This window comes from Anoplolepis gracilipes, chromosome 1 (assembly GCF_047496725.1).
Source record: "Anoplolepis gracilipes chromosome 1, ASM4749672v1, whole genome shotgun sequence".
Taxonomy (NCBI): Eukaryota; Metazoa; Arthropoda; class Insecta; order Hymenoptera; family Formicidae; genus Anoplolepis; species Anoplolepis gracilipes.
In genome coordinates, this window is record NC_132970.1 from 631,877 (window position 1) to 655,628 (window position 23,752).

The 23,752-nt window shown below is 37.2% G+C and overlaps 2 protein-coding genes across 5 annotated transcripts in view; one reads left to right on the forward strand and one right to left on the reverse strand.

Moving 5' to 3' along the window:
* Nucleotides 1-23,752, forward strand: part of LOC140672971 (neurotrimin) — a 380,463-nt gene that overhangs the window by 220,778 nt on the left and 135,933 nt on the right. For 3 of the 4 annotated variants that reach the window (XM_072905510.1, XM_072905503.1, XM_072905519.1), the window contains exon 3: nt 11,417-11,607. In XM_072905510.1, coding sequence (XP_072761611.1) covers nt 11,417-11,607 — 191 coding nt within the window. The remainder of the gene's footprint in view (nt 1-11,416; nt 11,608-23,752) is intronic. The other variant, XM_072905527.1, reaches the window with a different exon arrangement.
* The window catches only part of LOC140673003 (uncharacterized), a 309,159-nt gene that overhangs the window by 113,080 nt on the left and 172,327 nt on the right, over nt 1-23,752 (reverse strand). The gene's annotated exons all lie outside the window — the stretch shown is intronic.

A 23,752-nucleotide genomic window follows, 5' to 3' on the forward strand; every position in this document is an offset into this window, starting at 1 on the left:
GGCTTTTGAATCTACGCGGCGAGGCGTATCGAAATTTTCTCTCGATAATGCATTTTTGGCCGGGAATTTATTGCGCCAGGCGTTAAAAGCGCATTAAAGCCTCACGTCCCGAAAACGCTCGTGTCCTGGTTCCTGCGCTTTCTGCGAAAGCACGCGAGGTCCATTTCGGAACCACCGATCAAGCTCGGTACATTCCCACACTGCTGAGTATTAGGCACGGGTCGGATGACGGGAAAACGTCTCCTGCGATTTTCCCAGGTAAAAGGACTTTGCATAATCGCTGGTGACGTTGCATTTAAGTGGCTTGCACGGTAAGCGGCGAAGAGAGGCAACTCGAGCCACGGCTATCTAAATAGCGTATTTCGCGATGGTTTTAACGAGAAAGAACTTCGGACTGTTGTTAGTACAAACTTTCGGCATTACGTAACTCTTTTTAAATTTTAATACCAACGCTAGCTGGTTATCTACTCTCGACGTGCAAATTTCGTATAATTTATATAAGTATACTGCTTTTGCAGAAAATTTCCAAATGAAAAATTCTACATTTCTTTTATTTTTGCCTCTGCTAATGTGATATTTATAAGGTGATATTAATAAGTTTAAAGGACCATACTCGATCAGAAATTTTGGAAAAATCAATTTTTAGGTTTTGACATTTTCTGTAAATATAAGATCTCCCCCCCCCCCCCCCCCCCCCAGAGAATATTCCCTGTAAGTTTCAAGTTAATCCGAATAAAATTTACGGAGTTACAAGCGGAGTCTGTTTTGAAACTTTAAACATGTTTTTTTCTCAAAACCGCATTTTTAAAATCGGTGACCAAGATAGCTCGAAAACTACTGCATCAATTTATTTCAAATTTTACAGGCTTATTTTAAATATAAAAAACTAGTCCTTCAACGAAGGATTTTTTTTCGAGGTATAGTTTTTTTTTTTAATTGATGAAAAACGAGCGATTTTTTTCATCGAAAATCAGAAGTCCAACTTTAGACATCCGCCATTTTGTTTCAAATCAATATTTCGAAAAACTGTTCGTTCGAGGACTAGATAATTTAATATATTAAATAAATCTTTGCAAATTTTTTTATTTTGGATGATCCAGATATAGCAGCAGTAGTCACCATAAAACAAGTTTTTTTCAAAAGGATCTTCAAAAAAATTGTTATATCTTATTTATTTATTAACATTTCTTAATAAAAAGTTATGTAAAATTTGTAAAAACATATTTTCTTCAAATATAAAAACTTTTTTTTAAGTCACAGTTTTTGAGAAAAACATTCATAAAACTCACATTTCTTTCAGCTTCCTGACTGAGCATGACCCCTTAATATTTTTGGTTTACGATAAATTAAAATACACAGTTGGTTTTTTTATTTGACTGCGAAAAATTTGTTTTCGCACGTTTCTTATAACGTGGTGTACTCATGTTAACATTATCGGAAAGTCATTATATGTTGACAATTGTTAGGCAATAATTACTTCATTACGCACGTGGCGTCCTTGTATGTTAAACGAAACGACTTAAATTGGCTTATTGTTAGTTTTTAGTCCATGGATTCACAAGAACTACATATAGCGATAAGAAGATTGGCCGTTATAAAATTATCTTATCTGCGGCTGTGTGTACTGCAAAATAAAATAAGTTTATACGGGAGGTACAATACACACCGCAGAGCGAATGAATTCGTTATGTCACGCGTTTAATTTCCTTTGATAAAATTTCAACGCCTTTCGCTAAACGATGACGATTCATTGCGCGAGCTATTCAGAGAGTTGGAAGCCGTCATTTCTCTCGACGGAATATATAATTACGAGGGAGTTGGTTATGAGAGAGAAAGAGAGATGTGATATTGCCGCGTTCTTTTCCCAGGGCGCACAATTCCCTGTCGAAAATTTCGCAAAACATAACAATGACTGGCGTTAAGGAGAAGACTGTCGGCTACGCGGGACGAATTGAGTCAGATTAAATTTCCATTGCAAATTTCATTCAACTGACTGCCTCGTATCTCACTTGCGCTCCTCCTCCTCCCTCCCTCTCTCTCTCTCTCTCTCCCCCTTCTCTCTTTGGCTTTCTCTCTCTGTTGCTGTCTTTCTTGAGTGCTTACTCGCTCTCGACGACGTGACGACGACTCAACGCAGCATCTCTCGACAAGATGAACGAGGCGGCCCGGTATTTACGCGAGGAACGATGAAACGTTTGTGGGATAAGCGTCGAGTCGCTGACATGTATATCCAGGCGTTATCCGCTTTCTATGTTAAAAAGACTATCGTTCCACATGAGACTGTCACGCGATCTGAGATAGATAACTGTCCCGAAGCTGCACCGCAATCGAGACGTTGTAGCGTCTACGAGCCAACCAAGTAATCGAGATAACTAAAGATGTGTTTTGATGAAGGACAGAGTACCTTAACACGCGGTTGCAGCTTTGAAAGGAAGTAGCTTTCCGAAAACGACATCTGACGCAGTGTTATGCTTCTTGCTCCGATAGTGGTGTTCTTATTGGTGCGACTTGTGATGACGACGGACAACGATAACGAGACCTTTTTGCGTCTAATATAGCGCGTATGCAGTTTAAGCGCTCGTTAGACTAATGAGCTCTCGAAAAAAAAAAAAAAAAAAAAATGCAAGCTTTCTTGTGTTATCCCGAGGAGAGACAGGCTATTGAGTGAAAACTTAATGACACGTTCACAGGTGGCTTTTGTCTTTGTCTTTGAGCATGATCTGTCGTCTCGACATCCATCATCGCCTTAAACAATAGCAAACATTATAATCACTAAAGCCAGTTGAATTTTGAAGATATCTACATAGAAATTTTGCTTTTATTTACAATTTAACAGAGAAAAAAAGAATATTCTTATTTTGACTTGATATCTTTAGTTTCAAAATGGAAAATTTGAAATGAGATTATATTACATTAAATAAAGAAAATTTACTTGAATGAAGACACTTTATATTCAATCGAGAAAAAGATATTTTTGATATTTAGGAATAATTTTCTTGAATAGAGAGGAAAAAAAGTTGAGTAGAAAATAACACATGTTCAAATCGAAAGCTATAGTTTTCTTAGAGTCAAAATAATTATTGTATTCTTGAGATGATAATTATAGTGTTGAAATTTAAGAGTTTCAAATATTTTTAAGAAGATAAATTGTTGCTTATACATTATATAAAACAATAAACGCGTTCAAATGAGTATACAGGGTATCCGATAAAAATTGAATCAACGCTCGTGAGCAGGTAGAGCGCATTAAACTGAACATAAAAGTCCTTTACCATTTTGTGATTTTCGCAATAATTATTGAGAAATTAATTAAAAAATATCGACCAATTCGTGTGAGTATTAGCACGTGGCGAGAAAAGTCAGCCCGCTGTCACGCGGTTGCTAGTCGCACGCAAGTGCGTACCGTAGTAACCGTGTAACAGTGGGCTGTCTCTTCTCGCTGTGTTCCTAGCGACCGCGTGACAGCGGGCTGTCTTTTCGCAGAGCGCTAATATATTGGCACGAATTGGTCGATATTTTTTAATTAATTTCTCAATAATTATTGCGAAAATCGCAGAATGGTAAACGACTTTTCTGTTCAGTTTAATGCGCTCTACCTACTCATGAACGTTGATTCGATCTTTATCGGACATGCCGTACAAGTTTTGATTTGATATTTACTTTTTGCTGTGTAATTTTTTACATTTATGAATTTTTAAAAGATTTCGATATATATATATATATATATAGAGAGAGAGAGAGGGGAATTAAGCTCCTATATAAAAAATAAACGAATACTTTTCCACTTTTAAAGAAATTTAAAACAGCAACTTCCGACAAAATGATAATAAAAGTTAAATAGTTTGAAAAGATAATAATCTAATCAATACATAAAGTATCATAGATACGATATATCATAAATAAGATAGACATTAAGTCAAAGATAAGAAAAAATTTCGATTCAAATAATTGCAAATAATAATCAAGCAGCGATATAATGAAATGATTAATGAAAATTTAAGCAAAATATATAAATAGATACATTTTTGTTTCAATCTACCCTCTAGTGCACTTGACATACATTATATACATTATCTCGTTCGCTTAGTTCACTATATATTATTATCTCTTACGCTTAATATCACAACCGAATATTATGTATCGCATAAATCTTCTTCTCGTTACGCTTTTAGTGAAAATGTCAAACGAAGCAACTGCATTCAAATGACGATAAGTCGACGATGTAAATCAATTCTCCATCAAAGTATATTTTTCGTTGCATCCGAATGAGAATTTGGTCTCGTCGAGTCAGGCAAAAGGGCCGGTCTGTTTCGCGCTTTGTTTTGCGCGAAATAAATTCGCGCAGGCAATCGACGAGACGCTCACGCACGTCTCGAAAGTGAAAATTAATCCGATCGGCCGTGCGGGAAATCAATTCCATAATAAATCTCTCCCCCGGGCGGGATCGTAAATAATATCCGCGCCGTGCTTCGCGAGATAGCGCGTTGGCGCGCGACAAAGAAATATGACACCCCACGGTCAAGCTTATTTATCGACGAAACACCGTTGCCGACGGCTTCTGCCAGACCTCCTGCCAGGACATTTTACATCCCCGTTCTCGTTTACGTCCCTCGGCAAAAATCCTTGTCCGCTGCCTGCGAGAGAGCTCGCACTCGGACACGTGGAGCGATCATAAACTTTCCGACTTGATTCTCTTGCGACTCATAGCTCTCAAATGCTTTTCACTAGACACTCTATATGTATTTCCCATCGATTATTCTATTTCATGGAGGAAGATGCGATATAAATGATGAAAATCAATTTCAAAGTCTTCAAAAAAAATCTGATGATATACGAACAAATTTTTTACTCAAACCCAAATTGATAAGAAATAAATATTAAAATTGATAAGAAAACCAATATTATCGGAAAAATGACATAAAGTTTTTTTTTCTTCATTTATATGGTGATTTAATCATTAACAATAATGTAAGAATAAAAAATTGTTTTCTCCGATTTTCTAAGAGAATCTCTTCAAGAGATAGATGAAATAAAAAATATAATTTCTAACGCAATCAATTGCTATTATACAAATATTGTACTTATTTTATGACAGTTACATATATATTACATTCATTATTTTGATTGCTGAAAATCACATAGTTACACGTCGCCGTTGCTTTTAAAATAATTGAATCAAATGTAAGATGGTCTTTACGGGACAAATATAATATATATCACAGGGTGAGGATGTGTGTAATTTCTCGTTACATATACGTATCTCGTTGGACGATATTTGTTGCATCACTTCATTCCTTCGCGCAATTCCCGCAACGTTTGATCTAAAGTAACGACTATTCCGGCGACATTTATTTTCCATTAAGTCGCGCGTTTTATCGTCGCACAATATAAAATCGTTTACCATGGCACATACTATAACATATTGACGTTCGAGTTTACAGTATACCGCAATCTCCGGAAAATCTTTGCATCTCCTCTCTCTTCCCTCGGCAATTATTCCATTCTCGAGGCGAATCATTAGCGGAGACCGCACGCGTGCAATTTCTTGCGATCGGTCGGCAATGCCAGACCTTAGTCTCGTCTCTCGTCCTCGACCAATAATGGGTAAACTTTCCCTATGTAATCCCGATTGGAGAGGCAACCACCGGAATTGCAACGCAGCTCGCGACTGTTAATGCCGAGACCAATTTACTCACAAGACGGAGAGAAAATTTACGACAGATCTAAGCTTTCGCCGTATTGATATCGAACAAAGTTTCTTGCTCGCATTGCGTTTTCACGCTTCGTTAATTTACTATTCTCGATTAGAAGGATTTGCTGCTTTTTTTTAAGAATTACAAATGTAGATACGCATAAAAATGCATAGAGAGTGAAAATATTTTTACGTAGACTCGACGCGCTCAGGCGAAATATCGCAAGCTCGGAGAAGAGAACGGAAGGGACGGGGGGGGGATATATGTGTCCGCCAAGTCTATCTATGAGGCGTTTAAGCAAAAGTTGCGAATCTGAATTTTAAAACAGGAGAAACAGCGCTCTGTCTGTGCTCTCGACCTCGCCCTCGCCCTCGCCCTCGCCCTAGGTAAGAATTTCGATAAAAGTAGATTGAAAGATAACTCTCTACGCGGCTGTCTATTTCTCCTCCTCGTCCTTCTTCTATCCAGTCTCGTCCAGCAGCGCCTCCCTTTATCCTTGTCTGACCTTTCCATCGTCGCGGATATTTTACGATGTGGCTTCGACGCGCCGACCGTAAAATCTCGAAATTTAGGAGGGAATCTAACCGCAAGGACGCGACCCACTGCACCCACGTGATCCCCTGTATATACTCGGCCAGTCTACTTATATATATATAACGTCTGCCTCACCAAATGCGGAATCATTCGTGGATGTGCGAAGGAGTATCCACGATCCACCCGGTAGAATCGGGTCAAAATCCTGATCTCCGCTGCGTAATTCGCAATCCACCGGGGAATCGCTGATGCGCGCATTCCGCGGCTCATCAGCCATAACTCGATAGTATCCGGAGCCGTGGGATTTAATGGACCGTCGAGTGAGATAAACGCGTAACAAGTATCGCGATTAAATTCCCTCCCCTCTACCCCTACATTGCTCTCGGACGGCGCGTTACCGGTGCGAAAGGAAGCGCGGCGCGGATTCACCCTCGTTCTCAATGGCGTACACCCGTAGCCGGGTCGCCGCGATAAATTCTCATTTCTGCCGACGACGCGACCGAGTCTCCGTGGACGGAAACCATAGAGCAGGAACGAAGGAACCAGAGCGAACAATGAACGACAATGCGGTTCTCCAAACACGTCGCCACGTCGAACTATTATATTTTCGCTCACGACGTTTCCAATCTATTTCCTACGCTCTCTCTTTTCTATGTTTTCGTTTATTTTAAAATCGGACTTTATCGCAGAACAATCAAATAAGACTGTTATTTCATCCATCTGTTTTATGCGTCACTGTTAAGGGGATCTGTATAAAGCTGTTCTATATTATCGACCAAAATCTAACATGACAATATATTTGCTTGATATAAAAATTGCAAATTATACACATAAAATAAAATAAGTTCCCACTATAAAAATTGCATAAAGGAATATTTGTGAACCTTTAAAAATGAAACTTAGAAGCCTGAGTAAAAAACATTTCGTCGCAGAAAATATTGTGCAGCATTATAGTGGGAATCTATTTTATTTTACGTGTGTAAATTGCAACTTTTATATAAGCAAATATTATATTGTCATGTTAGTAGATTAGATTTTGATCGGTAATATAAAACAGCTTTAGGATTCCCTTAATCTTCTGTACGGAAAATAATGTATTTCCACTGCGACAAACAAGGAAATAAGAATTAGAATGTTGGATTCGAATTGCAAAATTTGGAAAATGGGATTCAAAAGACGCGGGAAAATTAGGTTGTTGCTTATTGAACGTGATACAAGCTATCGTATCTCGTTAAAATTGAGTTCGCATTCCTTTTGAATCGAGTTGAAGGCCGGAATGCTGGACGTACGAAGGGACAAAGGGAAAGGAAATTGAGGAAATAAGGCAGATTGCTAGGACTTGGAAAGGTGGTCAATGGCGTTGACTCATAATTAAATTAGCTCGAACCTATTGTACGAACACGGGTCGGCTCTTGTAACTCGTTCGATCCAAACTTTACCGATTCCAACGGCCCTTCGTGAGAGCTCGAATTTCTTGTCGTCCAAATAAAACAGACTTGTCGAAATTGTTCGCGGCCTTTCGCTGAATTTAATGAAGAAACTTGCTGCGGGATCTTACGCTGCGCGAACAAACTTTTATCCCTTATACACCGTGCGTATCGCGAGGGACCACATTTGCCTTACGTGCGTAAAACGTAACGTTTGTATATAACGAGATAACTGAAAATTTGTAATTTTTGAATAAAGTAGAAAAATAGAAGATTGTATATAAAAACTGCTATTAATATCGAAGCAGAGCTAGAGAAAATTTCGTGGTTTCGTTAACCATTGAAGATTGCATTTCACGGTTTGCGAAAGAGCGATACAACAAAACTTGTTGGACGTCTGCGTTACCATTTTATCATTATTATGACAGTCACAAGCGAGCATTGGTATAAAGGAAACGTTACGCGATTAAACTCCCGGCTAACTTCCGCCCGGGATTTGACATTCCCGCGGTCGTTCACCAGCTGCAACGTGTATAATTGATTATCGCTCTTGGAAAGTTTCGTTTTCCGTTCATTTTATCGCTCCGTTCCGCGTGCGGAAACCAGGCGATGTGAATATTGTCCGACGACGGGCGCTGATTGCGAAACGACGGGGGGTGCGGGTGGGGAAGAGAAAACGGATTAACGCCGTCGGAGAATTCGCGATATAAGTCGCGGATAAAGTTCTCCTCGGGGATAACCGTCCCTCGGAAGCAGTGTCGTTGCTAAGAGAAAACGAGGGCCGGATTATTCGCGTCGGCTCCGAGATTCAATATTTGCCACGTCAGCCGCGAGCGCGCGCGCGCCTTCCTCGCGTAATCACGGCCTAATCAAGACCGGCGAGATTCGATTATGTACTCGCCGAGTTGCCAGCAATGGAGCGTAACTAGCGTATGATAGCGACGAGGCCTGTTTGACGGCGCGGGAGACGGTCTGTCGTTGGCGACAGCCAATTATATACCCGGCGCTCTCGAAACGTGTATTTTAGCCGAGACGAATAAACTGCGTCCTCACAAAAGCGTGATATAATTCGTTAGCTGCTTTCCAAACGACTCGGTTCTATTTCTCGAAACAGCCAGCGTGGTCTGCCTGTCGCGAATTCGCGAATGGCAAACGATTCAGCCTTGCGTTGCGCATGAGCGAGCAAGGTAATTGCGAATTATGTTTTTAATCTCAAATCCTCTCTCTCTCTCTCTCTCTCCCATATTCGTGTAGAATTTAGACTGCGCACGCGAATCATCACGATTAATTTGGACACTTTCTGCGAACGGTGCGGTTGAAGCGATTCCCATTGATTGCACGTATCACGCGCAATAAATTAAACGATATCGACTTTGCGAGGAAATTATTTCCCCGTCGTCGAATCCAGAAGTCGTTGGACCAATAAACAATTCTCGCAATTCCCCGTGGTGTCCGCGACAATGATATTATACTTTCTTCTTGCTTTGAGAAGTTTATTCGCAGCCAAAGCTTATTCGCAGTTCGAAACATTTAACTCGGTTTATCCGAGATGAGTATAAATATTTGCGCCATTTGTATCTTGATCGCTTTTCTACATCTTCCTTCTTTTTTCTCCGATTAATACGTCTGACGGCATCCGATTAAAGTAGTGGTATCGGAAAAAGTAAAAATAAAAGTTTAACATATGTCAGTTTTCGCGCTGGAATTATTTAGCAGTGACATAACATTTTTTTACGTATCTTCTTGCTTACGAAAAAGAGCAAATTGTAAAATAATAAAACAAGCGAGTATAAAGTAATAAAAATATTTGTACTTTATATTGAACGGTTTTTTAAAAAACATATACTTGCTCCAGTACTTTTTCACTTTCAAAAAGAAAGAAAATTACTTATATCATTATTCTGCTTGGCAGTTCATTTATTATCCTAGTATTGTGATGCATTCGGGCAAGTTTAATTGGATAAAGCAAATCAGTCCTGTTTGTGAGAAGAAGTGCATTATTGCGATTCGTGCGTCATTTTCTTTTGTCCATTGCGCAAAATATCGCTATAAGATGCGCGCACTATCATTCCGGCATTACAATGAAAACATCTTCTCGGTCCGAAAGACGGCAAAGGGATTTTGTTATTTTCCTAGTTTGCGAGAGAAAGAAGGAAAAACGCGGTATTATTGATGTAAGAGTCAGATAGCATTAAATGTCAAGTAGTAAGAAGCAGAGCGGTTAATGAATGACTTCGCTACCTCTATAAACGGTAACAAGCGCACTCGTTACATCTTTTGCTAATTGCAATTGCAGCTTCCGTAAACGCCCTTTCTTTCCGCGATCCATCGTAAAATAATTTACGGGCATCCGAGCCCGTAAATGAATTTTGTGCGGGCCAAATTTTTTTTTTATCAACGCACGTTTAATTACAATCTCGTGAACTCTGCGGATTTTTTCGTTAATTAGATGTGTATTCGCGCACTTCCGCACTCTTATTATTTAACGGAAAACAATTACGTGTTACGAACCTTACTTTCACATACATTACATTAATGGTTTAACATAACACGATAAATATTCATGCGAGCAGTGATAATATTGGTATTATAATTATTATTATTATTATTATTATTGTTATCAACTATAATTATATTCTGGATTGTGGTATTTAAAGTTACATATTGCGTATTGCACATACGAATAAATATTATACGTCGTTTCCATTGTCGACTTTAATTTTTCTAATTTTTTTTGTACACGATATCTGCTTTTCTTTCAATATCTGATCAAAGGATCACGCTCGCTGGAAAGAATGCACAGTAAAAAATTAAATGCTAATTTTAACATTTTTTTGCTGTGGAAAGTCCATTCTAAATTTTTTAAGTTAAAATAACTCATTTATTGTATATTACTTATTGACAAATTAGAAATGTTAATTAATTAGTAATTGACACGAATGAAAGCTTTACATTTATTTTTGTTATTGTGACTTTAAGTGTAATGTAAAAATAACATACAAATTAATTAAAAACTACATGAAAAAGTAGTAAGTAAGTTTCAAAAACTTGTAAGAAATGTTCTTTAAAGTTCATGATTGCTCGAAGATTTATTTTAACTTTTCTTAGAATGTTAACTGATTTTGAAACATGTTGATTATTTGAAATGATTGTTAATGATGTTGTTAAAAGCACTCGAAATAATATTCCATTTCTAAGAGACCATACACAAAGTGTTAAATTATAAAATTGACATAAATGTAAAAATGTTATAAAAATTATGTCAGCTGCATGTTAATTTTACATTGAATTTTAATTGAAGTAGTTATTAAAACGTGATAACACAAGAAAATATTAACGTATAGACGCACAATTTTTTATGTGTGTTTTATTTTAGATAATAAAATACATAACACAAAGTGTGAAAATTCATTTACACGTCATTTTTCCGATTTCTATTTGTTTGTTGCGAAAAAGTAACAGTTTCAAAACTTTCAACTCTTCATTCATTCGGAGAATTTCAACATTGTATATTGTGTGTATATATATATATATATATATATATATACATATATATATATATATATATATATGTGTGTGTGTAAAGCCAAATTCTTGGAATATATATATATTCCGAGAATTTTGCGTTTCTCGCTTCTCGATATCGATGTGCGAAAAACAGTGAACGAGAATGCAGAGTACCTCTCTCCCTTCCCTTTCCAAATGATTAGCATCGAAATTGCCGCATTTACACAGCGTTTCTTTGAATTTCTTGTGTTTCAGAAGTGCACTGCCACAATATTCCGCAAGGCGGTAATGGCAAGAGCGGCGACACGTACAACCAAAACGCTCTGGAGGAGACCGCGCGGTCGACAGGGCCGTACTTCGACAAATCAGCCTCGAAGAACGTGACCGCACTCCTAGGAAAGACGACGTACCTCAATTGCCGTGTCAAAAATTTGGGAAACAAAACGGTGAGTAACACGAATCGTCCTCTCTGTAAAAAGAAGCATTCGCAATATTCTTGGAGAATCCACTTTGAGAAATCCACTTAGATGAGTGCTTTAAAGTTTTCTTACATTTTCCAAACTTCATTTAGACTCGTGATATTTTAGGAAGTTCTTTTTTCTCAAAATCTTAAACGTTTTATTTCTATTTTCTGAAAAGAATTTATTAAAATTATTTATAGTTATAAAATGAAAAATATGCATTTTTTAATTATGTGAATGAATTTTATGTGAATGAATTCACTTTAATTTTTAAAAGTTAAATTTTCGATACTTTAGATAAATGTCGAATGGGAAGATAAAAAATCAATCGTGCCAGTGATTGAAAATATCTTTCTGTAGTTGCTATTTCTTCTACGTGAGATACGATACTTCGAGATTATTTCTGAAATGATACAACACATATAGAATGATTATATTATAATAAAGCGCTAACTAAATGATTCTGTATTAATAAGAAATATTAGGGAAATAGTGATGAAAAATATTAAAATCGGAAAAGCAATATTATTAGCAATATTTAGCGTCAAAATTTCAGGAGAAGAATTATCGCGCGAAAAAAAACGTCGGATTCTTGATAATTATAAAATATAAAAAAAATTAAATTTTCGCGCGATAATTCTTCTCCTGAAATTTTTACGCTAAAAAGAAACACTGAAAAATGTTCAAATAGACGCTTCTCGCTAATAGAAGGAACGAATTTGGCTCGCGCTTTTTCGTTCAACAATTCAAAAACTAACAAAATGAAGTCAAGTCACGACACGTTGTACCAAGCTGTAGGATTAATTTACGGCAGTTTACAGGCGTATACTTAAATCTAACGGTCCAATAGCGGATAAAGTCTCTCTCACGCAATATATATAGTAATGGCAAGCTCGCTAATGGCAAGCTACTAAAGTAACGGACGCTGAGGGAGGATTACGTAGCGAGAGAAACGCAATGACGACTTTGTAAACACGAAAACGGATACTACGTTTTCTCAGCCTGGCTAAATGAATGACGGTGGAATATATGGAGTGTCAATATTTTATCGACACACGATGAAGCGTCACGCCTTTCTCCGGATAAACTACAAGCGGTATCGGGCCGGAAGTGCACTCGGACACCGGGTCTCTCGATGACAATACCATTGAAGAAAGTGTGTAGGTGCCTTCGGTCAGCTCCAGACTTTAAGCTCTGAGATAAATAGGATTATAATAGGACGCTGTATTATTAATGTCCGATAAATTCGGATCGATTTCACGTCTCGGTCGGTTTTTTTTTTTTTTTTTTTTCCAACTGAGAGGACGAAAGTAGAAGCAAAATCATATGCTACATATCGTGTATTCTCGAGGAATGATATTTGAACCCATTCTATACAACTTTTTCATTAACTTTAAAAGGCTTTCGTTTTAAAAGATGCCAATAAGAAATATTATTTTTTATATTCAGTGTGGCATCCACATTTTGAAGGAACGTCATATGTTGGCGGAAGTGGTATGAATTCATCGTCAAGGATTAGATATAACTCACGAGTAAAAGCGAGGGAAAAATTGAACCGGTCATAACTCACGTTAGTCGTATTTTACGTGTCTTTTTGCTCGCGTCTCGCGGGAGCGATTAGATCGCTTGGATTATTCACGATGACTTCCCACCGATTCATAGTTACCGAGACGTATCAAAGAGTTATATAGTACTGTTAAGTCGTATGTATTTGTCCGCCTGCGCCATTCGTCATTCTGTCTTTTACAGAAGATATCAGAGAGAAATTATCTATAATTGATTGCCGTATAATTACATTCTGAATTTATAATTATGTTTCAATAAATTCGTAGAAACTTTAAAAATACAATATATATTTCAAAAAAAAAAAACAAGATCATGTTTAATAGTTTATCAGTTTCATTCGCGTGTGTACTTCGTATAGGATCCATTAAGTTTTTACAAAGTCTTGAGCGCGATCAATTGCATTTTTCTATATCTCGTAAAAAATGAAAGACACTTAAGAAACGCTGAAGCATAATACTTTACTTTGTAACAATTGAATTGGTAATGCACGTCAGTTTATACAGCGGTGCAGCTGCTTAGTCGCAACAGGGGATGGGCAACGTATAATTCGGTATTGGAATCGACCGACTTTCCGAACACGACGTCCGGATTTATCGTTCTTGTGCGAAACTCGCGGAGAATCATAGCAGGGCGAGCCAGATTTATTGGACCAAGTGTATGTACGTCCGCCACGACGAAGTAGAGAGAGAGAGAGATGCATCGCGAGAGCGGTGGGTGAGGGAGGGGGCCGTGTTTTACTTAATCTATGAATCGCAAGCAAAACGCGGACTTCGACATTCAAAAAGAGGCCCGGATTCATTCATATGTATGACGCGTAACCCAGTTTGAATTCAATTCTACTCGAGAGGCATTTGTGTGCCGTTTGCCTCGAAACTTGTGGAAGCTCTCTTCCGATGAACATCGGCCACTCGCGAGGGTCCTCAAAAATTTCCGATCAAAAGTTGGCGTCATTAATCTTAAGATACGTATATAAAAAATTAATATTTATTTATATACTCTTTTTTGAGAATAATAAGTTTGAATAATAATTGAGAATAATAAATTTATCTGTTTCGGTGATGTATTTATTTTCCATATATTGTAATCAAATTCTTTTTCATGAATAACTGTCATCGTCAAAGTGGCGTTTTTTTGACAGTCAAAGAGAGTTAATAGTAATGTGAATAATTTTATTTATTTAATGTGCGCGCGAAATTTACAGTTTTTAAAGAACGAAGAAAATTGTGGTACACTTTTCTCGAGTTTACAAGAATGAATGGTTGTCATTTCGCGTTTTAACAACTCAAAGTTCAGAGGCTTAGCAGCAAATAATTCTAGATTTTTTTATTTGTTAGAGATTTATTTGTTAAGAGCATATTTAATATAGAAATTCGTTTTCAAGGGTTCTCGTATCAAGCGAATTTCGATATCGACGATATCGATATTACGCGTGTTTATTTTATCGATCAACTTAGCCCACTGCCAAAGCGTGTTTGTCACTGGGTATTTGATTTCTAAATCGTGTTTACTGTCATCGCGCGTAGCCCGGAAACTCATCGATGGTTTACGATTGGAGTGTATTGGAGGAAATTTCAAGTCGAATCGAAACCGCACAGGAAGCTTTACTTGGCTAGACCTTAATTAAATTCAACGCTTAAATGTCTAGTTAGAGGGAGTACAATCGAAGCGATCGCGCAAGCGAGATCGGATAGATAGATAGAGAAACTCCGGTGCTTCCTGCGCTCTCGTCCGTCCTCGGGAGTTGAATTAAAATAAATAAACTTGGTCCATTCCGTAAAGACGTACTCCGAAGAAGCTGTAATATGACTTACGTAAAGGAAGAAAGACAAGCAGAGAGGTTCGGAGTGCTTCGGTTCATCTGATGGTGGATTCTTGCGGCACTCCTTCGAAGGGAATGAAATAAATGTGCCTGAAGAGAATTTCTTTTCTCTTCATTGTAATGAACATCGATTGGATATAGACGGAATGATTATTGCACGCGGTTGATTTACATTAATTCAAGATCAAAGCTTCCGACGAGTCGAAACGAAGTGCTCTTCGGCCGATGTAAAGGAGACCTTTCCTTTTAAAATCCGAAGAAACGAGCGCGGGATATTGTTAAGTATAAGGGGGCGAATTCCTTTGTAACACCGCGAGAACCTCATAAAAGAGAGCGAATAAAAGACGATAATCGAGATTTCATCGATTGCGATACGTGGGGGTAGAGTTCTGTTCGATGACCATCAGCCTTCCGAAGAAATACGACTTAACTCTTTGCGCTCCAATTACTGAAACGGAGTTCGATCCCTTTCGCTCATCATGCATATCGATGAAAGGAGATATCTCTCTTCTTAATTGCCAAGGAAGATATCCAAGACTCTGTCAAATAGTTGGATGATACTTGAGGAAACGGCTCCGTTACTGCTAACGTTTAATCAACAAAAACTTTGCCGAATCGATCGTTTCTTTCATTATATGATTCCGTCTTTTCTTCTTGTCAGCTTCTTTTTTTTTCTTTGTACAAGGGATATATTTTAAAGTCAGTTTGGCTTTTTTTCTAAATATTGGCAGTCATTTAATTAACCAAGAAGTGTTCCGAACCTCCATTATAGCCTGTAAATATAACTTCACATTATTTGTATTTGTTGGACCCATCATACCCATGAAAAAAATTTTTAATAATGCAAAACAGAGCAATATATCCTGAATTATTTAAAGACGAATCTGCAATAACTGAAACGTATGATATGAAAGTATTAAAATTATCAGATGGATCAAAAGGGACACTTCTCAGTTTAGTTAAGTGACTGTCAACGTTTAGAAAAAGAAAAAAAAAAAAAATAAGCCAAACCGACATCGTTCGAAATATACCCAAAACTGTTTCGAATCATACATCTGCGCGCGTGTATGTATATACCTCATAATATATTTTATTTCTTCTCAATTGAATTGATTGTGATATATGGCGTTCGTTCGTGCAGTTATTCGACTCGCTCGATTTTATTTTTTTTTTTTTTTTTTTTTTTTTCAACGAGACCCATCCATTATCCCGTTCACGATACACCTCGCATTGTGGCTCGGCTTTGATGTATCGCGCCAACCGATGTCGCCGACTAGGTACACCCTGCGTAGTACACGGTCAACTAACCACGGTCCTCTGCTACTTCACATTCGGCATTCTCAGTCAGCGCACGCCGACTCGATATCAACGTGATGCGAATACGCGTGCGAACAGAGTCGATCGAATGAGACGATAACAGAAAGAGTTCCGAGATTTCATCGCGCCCCTCCTTTCCCCGGCAGTCTTTGGCCGACATCGGTCCCGCCCGCAGCCAACAATCGCTCTCGTACCTTTTCCGCGGACGTACATCGATCGCAGGAGCGTCCTTGGATTGAAAAGACGACAACCTCTCTCTCTTTTTCTCGACAATGCTTTTCTATTCTTGACCTTATCGTCCTCGAGACGAGTCGCCGACGCCATCTCGATTTCAATTGAGTCTTATCAATCGAGTACCTTCTCGTTGTGGTGGCGTTTATTATCTCGATATAATAATTAATCTCGTTGTCTGAGTCATATTTATTTATTTTTTTTTTTTTTTTTTAACACGCGTTTAATTTTCAAATATATAATGCCTTTAATCTTTGATTGAAGAAGAGAGTTAATTTCGTACTTGAGTGCTGATCTCTCCCGACGTTCGTGATAATTAATCAGTATTAGTCGAGAAATCGAGGAAGAGGCCTCGTGCGTTATAGTGTTTTATGTGTCCGCCAACGTTAGAGGAAAACCATCGTGTAAATCACAATTTTCGAGTTACCGCACTGCAAATACCACGGTAAATCAAACCTGTCCGCATAACAAAACTAAAGTATGATGTATCGGGACTTTGAAATTACGCCGGCTCTGATTTATATTATTGTCATAACTTGGCACTTTGTTTGCATATTAGTGCTCCATTTCATTTATTTACGCTGTCGAACACGCTGCAATCGATCGAATGATATTTGGTCGCATTAGTATTTACCATAATATCTATTTACATGCGCGTTGATAATGAGCAGCGACGATAATAGAATATTCCTTTTGAACGAACGCGAAATTTATTTCGATTGATGACGAATGGCAAACATCGCGTAATACGAAACAAGAATCTACATAATTGCTATGACAAAATCGCAAATATGAATAGGTAAATAAATTAAGTCCCTTCCCTCCTCTTTTCCCACCTCTCGGTAAATTGGCTGTATCAATTACGAACTCATCTCATAAATTCGCGTTGAATTAAATCGCGCGTGACAAATCGATTTATTATCGTGCAACTTTTATAAATCCAGTAATAAAACCGCAAACACGCGACGCGTGTCGACGACAAGAAGAAACGTGCTTCTTGTTATTTTTTTAAGATGACAGGTGTATTTTATTTCGATACCTTTTGCAACGGCTCTGGCTGCTCACGTTCCGTTATAACGCGAGTTACTTTATGCTCCGGATATACTTGAGATGTGTTCTCCGAAGAGGTGCAATCTCCCCGAGGAGTCGAAGAGATACGAGACACGTGTTCCTTTTGACGAAATACTGGAGCGTGAAACATCATTTGCTTATACGTAGGAGGAGAGGAGGAAAGAACAAGATGGAGTCAAGAATTCGCGTTTCATCATCGAGTTAAGCTTTAGCGATTACACGAATCGTTTCCACTATATCTCTCACTGGGAGAGGCAATCTCATCCTCTTGTTTAACTTCGCAGATACTTCGCACTACTTCGTTCGTGTATTTCGACACAATTCTGTAATCGAATGTATATGAGCGTGCAACTCCAGTTCTCCCTCGAAAATCTTTTTTCGTCCTTTTTTCTCCTTTTTTCTCCTTTTTTCTTATCATGCCAATCTCGGGAATAAATATTTGAGCGCGCATGAGAAAGAAAAAAAAAGGGAAGAAAGAAATGAACATATTTGTATATTATTATTAAAATGTACCTTATTAAAATTTATGAGTGCGGTCGATGTGTCAAAATGTTTTCATATACTTTATAAAAAGAAGGAATATTTTATTTGACTGTCACGTTCTACGCGAATCAAACCGGCAGAATAGTCAGATCATCGGAGAAAAATGAACGCCATAAAAATAAAATGTTAATTTTAACATTTTTTCATGACCCAGAAAGTCGATTCTAAATTTTAAATTAAAATAACCAATTTATTGTGTTACTTATTGACAAATTGGAAATGTTAAGTAAGTGATACAAAACTTTAAATTTATTTTTGTTATTGCGACTTTAAGTGTGATGAAAAATAACATACAAATTAATTAAAAACTACATGAAAGAGTAGTTACAATAACTTGTGTAAAAAATGTTCTTTAAAGTTCATGATCATTCGAGGACTTATTTTCTTAGAACGTTAAATTGACTCTTGAAACATGCTGATTGTTTGAAATAATTGTTAATGATGTGTTAAAAGCACTCAAAATAATATTCTATTTCTAAGAGACATGCACAAAGTGTTAAGGTATAAAGTTGACATAAATATAAAACATGAAAATGTTGTAAAAATAATAACATATCAACTGTATGTTAATTTTACTTATTGAAGTAGTAATCGAAACGTGATAAGACAAGAAAATTTTAACATATGGACCACAATTTTTTACCGTGTAATATTTAATTCGAGTTGAGAGGGATATATGATGCATTACGCTTTATTTGATGAAAAACACTTTAAAGAGCTTCTGTGTGCTTCATCAAAAAAGTTATTATGACGTCAGAATCTCAAGTGATGCCAGCGCCTGTATTCGGTAGAACAGACAGTTACCCCTTATCGATGCATCCTTGCCCCGTTTTACGTGCGACGCTTCGCGCGCATAAGCCACAACTATCTTCCGTTGTAGCTTACGTTGCAGAATCTTGTGACGTATATCGGAAGTAGCGATCTTCTGGGGCTGATTATGGGCTGACGGACGGACAGACTTGGACGAGCGGCAGCGCGGCCTCTTTTCCGCAGAATTTAGCTTAATAGCCGCCTTAAAGAAATTACTGCCATGGCGGCCGTAAAGCACGGAAAAGTTTATTACACGCCGGGATAGCGAACAATTTCGCCCGGGAAGATTAGTCCGCCGCTGCGCTGTGAAATAATCCCATAATGTATACCGAGGGAGGTAACCGCGGCCGATGGGAAAAACCCGGGGAGCCAACGTGGTGGCGCAACTTCTTAAAATCCGAGCACGCGCCGCTCCCAATATCCACTCGCGCGGATAATCTACCGCCTTAATCTTTGATCTTAAATCCTCGCGTTAGCGCGCTGTTCGATGACAAAAAACCAGGTGCACCGCCTTTATTGACTTTTTTCGCCGTTTATTATACACGACAAATCATTTTTTTTTTTTTTTTTTTGTAACAACTTTCTCCAATATCAATATTAACATAAAAACGCAATTTATTATCTCTTTTTTGTAATTTAATATTCATTTCTGATACTGTAACTGGCGTGTCATTGGACGCCCTCGGCGCTTTTCATTCGATATTTCAATCGCTGTTCGTAATGTAATATTGTCGAATACAGAATATACAAAAAAGTCGATACTTATCATTATACATTACGTCCATTACAACCGCAGTGAATTTCAATTTAATTTATAATAAAGCCTTGGGCATTAATTTTAATTGAAGATTCGTAAAAAAGTGAGATAAATTCACTTATACAGGGTGTCCTGTAATATATAAAAAAATCTGCTAATGGTAGATTCTTGAGGTCATTTGGAGACGATTTTTCCGCAGCGAAAATATCGGGGCATAATCAATAATTTCCGAGTTATAAACGATTGTAAAAAAAGGTGCTTTTCGCAACCTAAACTTTTTGGAATTAAAAAAATTACCAAAACTACAGTCTTCAGTTAATTTCAGATAAGGTTTAGTCTAATAGAATTTTTATTTGAGGCTTAATTAGAAAGATATATAACGACAAAAATTGGAAACTTGCAAAAAATGATGACGTTCCTCGATATTTTCGCTGAGGAAAACTCGACTGCAAATAATCTGAAGAATATCATAGGAAATTCATCAAGGAACCGAGATACACTCGAAAGAATGTACAAAAAAAAATGGTAAGCTACATTTATTTTATTTTAAGAAATTCAAATGAATAATAATTTTATTGCTATATGTGCTCCTCTTCTTGAACAAATTTTTTTATATGATGCTTGTCAAAACGTTGGTGTAAAAAAAAAAAAAAAAAAAAAAAAAAAATTTTCTTTCATGCCGATGTAAAAAAAAGTAACATTTTTAATTATTTTTAATTGCATTCTAATATTGTGAAAATTTCTTCTTGAGTTATTCGTTAATTTATTACTCGGATAGATCCGTTTTGGAGAGATAGTTGTGAAAATGTAAACAGTGAAATCGTTGCAATCTAGTGAGTGATGGTCTCTACGTTTTCAATGTTGACAAACTTCGTCGGTCATTGCCGCGGAAATATTCGCGAGCTTCACCGATGTCCATGCTGCTCGAATTAATTAATTCGAGAGTGTTTCATTCTCGTTTCGAGTTTTCACGCTCGTTGCAACGGCGGAAAGCGATAGCGGCGTACATTGTTAGTGCAGACGACAAGATTGTATCCATTCTCTGTATATTGGTGAAATTTATCTGTATACTGTATAGCGAGAGAGAGAATGATTCAAAATAGAGATCGTGAAACGCGAGCGCGTTATTCATCGATCAGTTCAAGTTGATATTTCTATACAATAGTAAAGGAAAATATCTGCGAAAGCGAATGCGCTTAAGAAATCTAGCGAAAAATGTGATATCTACTTTTAAATATTATATTAAATTTATGTTTGAACAAATGGATAAATGTTTTTTTATTTTAATAATATACATTTTTAATAACAAAATTAAAATAAAAATTGTAAAAGACATTAAAATAAAAGAACAATAATGGCGTTCCAAATAATCGTACGGCCGAGATTTAACTTTAATAAATTAAAATTTAAAATAAAAAATAAGACTTTTTTTCTCTTTACATTGTCATTTTCGGTTAACAATGACTTTTTTTTTATAAATTTCTATTCTGTTTTCAAGTTATAAAGAAAAATAAAAATAAATTTTTAAAAATCATGAATTAAAAATAACAAGTGAAAAGATAAAAAAATGTTTATTTTTTTATATGATTCATTAATTTAAACTAAAATGTTGATCATTACACATGTGCAAGTGCGCACGATTAATTAGAACGCCATTGTCATTCTTTTATTACAATTTTTGGGGGAATTTTTTATTTTGATTTCATTATTAAAAGATATATGTTGTAATAAAAAAAACATTTGTATATTCATTTAAAAATCAAATAAAAATTGTTCACAATGATAAAGTATATCCCATTTTTCAATGCACAAAACTCCTATAATCTTTTAAGAGATATTACGGGAAATATCGAGACAACAAAAACGATGAACGCCTGTTTTATGGCACGTGGTCAAAGCGCAACGAGACATCCCGACCCGATTATATGGACCGTCGCGAACAATAGTGCATTCATTCGAATGCCCGTCGGACAATTCGTTGCCGATATTTAATCGACACGAGTTCCATTAGAGAACATATGTCCAGTGGAGGTGTACCTCTCGTGATTTTCCATGGCCACCGCACCACATCGTCATTTTCTCTGACACCGATCGAATAATGACACACGTGGCTTTACGTCGCGTTGTAGCAAGCATTCCATCTGATATCGGGGAAGAGAAAACGGAAATAAATTTGGAGATCGCTCCAAATAGATAGAGATAAACTCCCGTCGAATCGTCGTGTTTTGCGTAGTCGCATATGGACAATTGATTATCATCTGTACAAATATGTGACCGTTATACTTCTGGACAAGCCAGAGATCTTTCAAAGCGGTATTTTTTAATCATCGATATTTTTCCACTCTCATTCACAAAGAAATAAATATTCAAACAAAGACATTTATTCATACTTAGCTATCCTGTGCAGTTGTTAATTGGTGGAGAAAAACACAAAGTTGGCAAGGGATTGACAGATTCAGTGACATCTATTAATCAATTGAGATTGAGCAAGTCAATTAAGATTGAACGAGGGAGGTCACGGTACATGCGTCGTGTACATTCGTCGCTGAATGGGTGAATGAACTCGGCAACTCGTTACACCGATAACGTTCCAATAATCTTATTTATTTTCTCGTACTTTTTCCTCGACTGAAACTTGTCGAGGCGCTCTAGATTAATGCGAGCCCCTGTATATATAGGCAATCAATAAAAATGCGAATCGAATAAGCGATCGCGAGCACGAGCGGGTTCTAACGTCTAAAATTGATGAAATCGTGTGAAATCATGGATCTTCAGATCGACAATCGATAGCTGAACGACTTTCGCCACTATCATGTTTGTTTGCACGCGCCGAAAATAATCGGGATTGTTACGATTTGCCACGTTGAAACTTTCGGTTCGTGTTGGCGTAATTTATCAAACTTCCTGCGTAAACTTCACAACGGCTTTATAATTTATCACAGAAGCTACTTGGAAAGTTGTAAGAGGATAATAATGATTTATTATATAAGCATTCTATGGTTGACTTTATGGGTAACGAAGTGAGCATTAACGACTTGATACCGCCGAGTGTCATGATTTAGTAAAAAGTAACGAAAAAAATTTATTTTGTAATTTCGCATGTAATTTTCGTCGCAATTAAAAAATTACCCTTACACCACGTGTCCTGGATAAGAATAAAGGAGTATTTTAATCGTTGCATTTTCTTCAGTAACATCTAAATTCCCGATAAAATATACTTTCGGATGTTAAATTTACCGTCATAACGCAACCGCGAGGATTTCACGTTGATTTCTTTTATGAGTTTCGAATTCCACGGATTCCCATCGTCGATGCGTCTTCCATCGACGATGAATGCGACGCTGCATCGTCGTTTCGATGCCAGATCGTACAAAGAAGAGAAACGTGAAAAAGCGATCGGAAGGCAGGTCATATAATTGCCGGGAGATTGAACATTCCGTGGCACCTCGACGCTCGATAAATTCGCCTCGTCTGCGAAAACGCTAGCGACGAACGCCGATGCTGTCGATTGTCGGAAACGATCGACGATTTTTTGAACGCGTCCTCTCATCGGGATGAATTCCGGTCGTTCCGTCCATTTCCGCGATCGTCGTATCATTTCTTAGGAAAATATCATTCCGTTTCCGATTGTCTCGTTCTTTTATGAAATTTTGTCGCGGTTGATTGGCAGATCGCAAACAGGAATTTACTACCGCAGGAATTTCATCTTTGAATAATTGTCTCTTAATGCATTGTTTGAATTGAAGTCCTATTAATGTGTTTTCGCTAATTAATTGTTTGATAAATAATTTATTTATACGTTCTTGGCTATTATCTGTCGAATGCATATTTTCACTCGGAAAATGTCGAATTTGTTAGTTTTTCGTTCTAACAACCATCTACTACCACATGAATTCTTTGGGAAGCAACAAACACTTTTAAAGTTGAGCTTTAACCTCGTTTAGAAAGGAAAAACCTAAAATAAACCTCGTTGCTTTGATGCTTTGTAAATGACGAGATATTTCTGTCGATGGAAA